General features: G+C 34.5%; 1 protein-coding gene across 1 annotated transcript; it reads right to left on the bottom strand.

Annotated features, from left to right (window-relative positions):
* Positions 1–3,067: 3,067 nt before the first annotated feature.
* LOC145105172 (uncharacterized) lies at positions 3,068–5,292 on the bottom strand. The gene is made up of 3 exons (XM_079042303.1): positions 5,244–5,292; positions 4,473–5,139; positions 3,068–4,361 (listed from the first exon to the last, which is right to left on the bottom strand). The coding sequence occupies exons 1-3, from the start codon at positions 5,290–5,292 to the stop codon at positions 3,068–3,070; spliced, it is 2,010 nt and encodes a 669-aa protein (XP_078898429.1).
* Positions 5,293–5,660: the final 368 nt, after the last annotated feature.

The raw sequence follows: 5,660 nt of genomic DNA, 5'->3' as shown, positions 1-5,660 counted from the left end.
TAACTTGATGCTATAAAACGTGTTGTTGTGTACAATTTAACGAGTAGTTAGTACAAGCATATGAGTCGAAGTTTATCTATTTCTTTTAGTCCTTGGAGGATTAAAAGCGATATCTTGGGCCCCTCGATGATTTTGTTTTGACTTATGTGTCTGGCCCGGTCAGAACTCAGTTGATGTGTTTAATTAAGTTCTATGTCAAACAAATCGGAAATCGGGAAACAAATTGTTGACAATAAGTATGACGTTGTTCCTTGTATTTGTCCAGCTGATATCTTGAGAACAGAGGATTATATGATCACTTATCTAAAATGGCACGTCATAGATCGACAAAGGCTTTTAAGAGCTACGATTGCTAGTCGGATCCTGAAGTCATACTTGCAGCTATAGTTATTAGACTTATCCAAGTTAGAGACTGTTGGATAAGGTGTCTAAGTCCATAACTATATTTGGTATGTACTTTACCCGAGAGTAGGATGGTCCATTTGGGTTGCATGGCACCAGAACAATCTGAAGGATGGACATTTGAGAAAAGGTTATTTATTATTTGTTAATATATTATAAGTTCTAATATATTAATATGAAATCATATTATTTAATTAGCATTGATCAAGAATTAATTTGGAATTAATTTTGTGATCAAAAGAGACTAATATAATATATGGGGATTGGTTGTGTATTTCAATGATTCTTATAATGTGGGCCAATGATCCATTGTTCTTTAAGTTGGGCTAAACCAATGTCACAATCCACGGATGGTCCATAGAGGTTTAAACCAATGGAGCATAAGGAATATGGAAGGTCGTGCACATTAAGGTTTACATGGTGTAACCCTAGTTTTGCCACACGATATAAGAACCCCCTTGGCTCCTAAAATCGGCACCTAAGTAGTCTTTGGAAGAGCTATAGCCGAATTTGGTGCCAGAATATTCCCTCTCAAGTCGTCCATTGTTGGTGGTGTTGTGTGAAGCATTTGAGGCATCACATTTGGGGTAATAGGCTCTTAAAGGTCCAAGGAATCAAGCTACAAGGAAAGGTATGCCATCTAACTAGTTTTTATTATACAAGTACCCATGTTTGTATGCTAGGTAGGGTAATGCTTTGGAACATCAAATTGCATGTATAATTAGAGAAAACATAGATCCAAAGCATTTAGGATTGTATGTGCACCCTAAGGTTGTTAGGATGCTCAAAACCCATCAGTTAGACCGAGGGTTTTCAAACCACCATAGCCACTACAGGTGGTGACAAGGTTGTAGAACTCGTTATTCGGTACTCGTTCGGCTGACTGCCGAGTAGCGAGTACTCAAATTTTTAATTCATGTAGAAATATTTTTAGGGAAATTATATATGTCAAAATCATAAGTTTATTGAAATATATAACAAATTTAGATACATGTGAATACACAAAAACTAAAATACACACGATAATCTCACTTCGTGAATAATTACTGAAAATTATATTATATTATAATATATATATATATATATATATATATATATATATATATATATATATATATATATATATATATATATATATATACAATAGGGTTGGAGACAGCCCTATAGTAGTGGTGGTGACTGAGTGATGGTGGTGGCGTTGTCCAAAATATGTTATCTTCCAAATATTTAAAATAAATTAGGAGAGATGGGGTGAGTGAGAATTTTTGGTACTTTTATTTAAAACAATAAAGAAAGCAATTAAAAGAAAATAAAAAATAATTAAAAAATAATATTTATTATAAATATAAATAAAAAAATTTACAGTAATAATCCAATAAAAAAATTAACACAATAAAAAAAATTAAAAATTAATTAAATGAAATTAATAAACCGATAAAGTAATAGATAAATATTATATGTTAAAAATAATATTTATTAATATATAATAATCCAATAAAAAAGAAGTAATCAAATAAAGAAGAAATTTAAAAAACAATTAAAAAAATTAACAATTAATAAAGTGATATTTATTAATATATAAACATAATATTTTAAAAATAATATTTACTAATTTATATTAATCCAATAAAAAAATAATACAAGTTAAAAAAAGAATTAATTAAAAGAATTAAAATACAATAATTCAATAAAATGAAAAAGGAAATTGCATAATTGATCCTTGTAGTTTGGGAAAAAGATAAAACTGCAGAAATAGTCCCTGGGGTTAAATCCGTCATTTGCCAAAACTTAACAACCAAGCCGTTAAATTTAACGAGGTAGTAGGGATGGAAATTTCACCCGACCCGGTGGGGAACCCGGTTGACCCGCCCCACTCGGGGACGGATATTCCCTGCCAAAACGGGTACCGGGTACGGGGCCGGGGATCCCCAATTCCCCATTACGCTAAAATCGGGGATGGGGTCGGGGCCGAGTATAACAATCCCCAACACGCCCCGCCCCTGCTTTGATGACTATGTGTGTGTGTGTGTGTGTGTGTGTGTGTGTATATATATATATATATATATATATATATATATATATATATATATATATATATATATATATATACTAGCCGTTTACCCGCGCTAAGCGCCGAGCGGCAAAGAGTATCTTTCGGAAGATAGTTTTAATGTGATGATTAGTTTCCTGTAGACGTGAGCTATTCATTGCGGCCATTTGGTAGACTATTTTGTGTCGAATAGTTCATTTCAACAAATAGTTTCTTGCTAGGTGCATAGTCATACAATACGACAAAAGTTGAGTCTACATCTCAAATAATTCATCTAATAGTTCATACTTGATTTTACAATATATAAATAACAACAATCTACAACCATGTAGTTTTGTACATTTATAACATGTCCAATATATAAACTACACCAATCTGCAATCATGTTGCTTCATCTGCTAGCCCTGCATTAAACATCAAATAAGCATATAAGATACATATTTGAAAAAATTGTAAAATAATAAGTTGTTGATTGTACCTTGTTAATCATATAACACTTCTTTGTACACAACGTTTGATGTGTAGATTCCATCATTATCAAACGTTTTTTCCGGCTTTACTAATACTTTGGTATTGAAACGTGATATTCCTCTGGACAACGCCACATAAAGATGGTCATGTGAGACCACAGGCACGAATATTGGCCAACAAAGCTTTGTACAAAAATGTCTTTCCAGTTCCACCGGGACCATCTATGAAGAACACACCCGAAATATTTTGATCCACATGCCTCATTATCTCATCATATGCAAACTTCTGGTCTGGATAGAGAGAGTCTCGCGCATGTAAGTCTTCATATTCCACATTTATAGAGTATTCTTCTTGCACCTCACGATAGCCTCTTAATTGTAAATCGATGTGTGCACTGACATTTGGAATGTTGTAATCACTAAGCTTTTTAATCATAGATTCTAGGAAGACTCTAATGTCGATGAGGACCATATTTTGCACTCGTTCGACACATCCATATTGTTTCCTATAATCTTCAGAAAGAGAATCATAGTGGTCGTCCCATAACTTGCGAACATTTCCTGGTTCACAAAAAATCAGCATCGTCGCAAATAACCTTCTAAGTGCGCTGGGAAATTGAAATAAGGAAGCCTCTACAAGACATTGTGATAAATTATCATCGGTCTCTATTAAACCTCTTTCAAGAGCTGCTTTTCGAAATGTAGGGTGTAATACACCATTGGCTGTGTATAAATCTTCAAAACAGGTAGGCCCAGTAATATGACATAAAAGCAGGCGTAGGTAGTATCTCTCTCCTTCAGCTGGATTAGCATAAACAAGTCGACCAATCATTGATTTATGTTCCCTGGTCCTCCAACAATGGTTGCTCCGATTCCATGTAAAATGTTTGGGAAAATCCTTATACAAATATTTTCTCGCATTGGAATCTTCTTTATTCTTCTTGAAAAATGCCGTCAACATTGAATGTTTTTCTTTCTCCCTATCAACAATGTCTTCCATTCTGTCACCGTCTTTGAACCTAACCAACTGTTGATTCGGGAGATGTATTTGCAAGGCCATCACACAAGGGTGGATTTTTGAAAGAGGAAAGATAAAAACTCGCCATAATGCCTCAGGAGGGGACACATAACGTGCGTCTTGAAACTTTCGTATCTCATTAATAACAACATTTTCTTGGTCTTTATCAATATGGATAACTTGTTTGTCATGGCCCTTATAAACATATTTGAAGAAGTACTTCACAGAATTTATACTCAAACAAACCTCAACGTTGATATGACAATTAAACATCATTAACAACTTTGGGTTGTATGGAGCCACCCATCTGTTATCCAATGTTGTATTTCTTACAGTCACCTCAATTCCATTATTTCTCCTATAATATAATGGATATGAGTCCTCTCCCTGTGATGTCTTTTCATTGAATTGCATAGGATATCTGAAACGACATATTTTTGGCACACCCTACATACATGGACTTTTTTCTCGTAAGCTACCACAAGGACCGTGAATCATGTGACTTTTGACAAGATCATGCATTTCAGGAAACCTTATTGGGTCGGGAATTTCCGCACACACAAGTTTGTCATAATCGTCTGGATTATTCATCTTATATCCAGGTGTCATTATTAAGAGGAAATGTGCATGTGGCAATCCACGCTTTTGAAACTCTATCACATACACATCTGACCCTACCACACCTATTATATGTCTCTGGAATAACTGTACCTTGAGATCCTCTAACTTAGCATGAAAAACTCTTGCAACAAGGTCCGATCGATCTTGAGCTGACTGTCCAGGCAATAACTCATCATCGATTTCTTTCCATTTTGGGTTGCACGTCATTGTAAGAAACATATCAGGCCTCCCATCATCTTGAACTAAAGCCATGGCATCCAGAAATCTTCGACGCATGTCACGTGGACCTCCAATGAAACTTGCAGGTAACACAACTCTCTGTCCAACCCTACTTGGTTGAGCCTCACCGGCATTGAAGCAATCAACAACGCCCTGGTATAAATCGGCTCTAATTTTAGTTTGGTTCTTTTCAACAAAAACCAAACGTGTAGTCTCAATCTTTATATAGGTATCTACTGCAAATTGCTGGAACAATCTCCCTCCCATCAAAATCATATTATCATTCGACCGTATCTGGAACTTGTAACAATAGTACTCCCGCATACTTATAGTATTTCTGCCTTTTTTTGAAGTAGATCCTGTGATATCATAATTTATGTGAAAAATATAAATTTAATATCCAAATATTTAAGGCAATATATGTTACATGTTTTAAATATGTAAAAGAATGTTAAAGGCATACCTTCTGAACCTTCATCATTGTCTTCATTGTCACTATGAATTTCATCCATGGCGACCCCATATCTTGGTATTTTAGGATGCCATCCAGACTCACCATTGGGAAAGAATAAAGGTTACGACAAAGGATCATAACAACCAAAGTGAGGTTGAATTTCAGTAATATAGTTAGACCTCCCATAGACAATAATACTTCTTTTATATGCAGTGATGTTGTCATTTCCTTCAACCCAAATACCAACAACCTATGCAAAGGTGTAGTTCAATATGGTGATTAATATGATATGTATAATAATAAATATGACATTTAATTTTAAAATGAATAAAGATAAATGTTAATATTCACACCTCAGATGTGGTCGGCTTATTGTACACCCTTTGGTCAAGTTCCACTGATGCATTCAAAGTCACTCTATAATTA

Source organism: Lactuca virosa, chromosome 4 (assembly GCF_052849685.1).
Source record: "Lactuca virosa cultivar CGN04683 chromosome 4, Lactuca_virosa_CGN04683_v6, whole genome shotgun sequence".
Classification (NCBI taxonomy): domain Eukaryota; kingdom Viridiplantae; phylum Streptophyta; class Magnoliopsida; order Asterales; family Asteraceae; genus Lactuca; species Lactuca virosa.
This window is presented reverse-complemented; position numbering and strand designations above follow the sequence as displayed.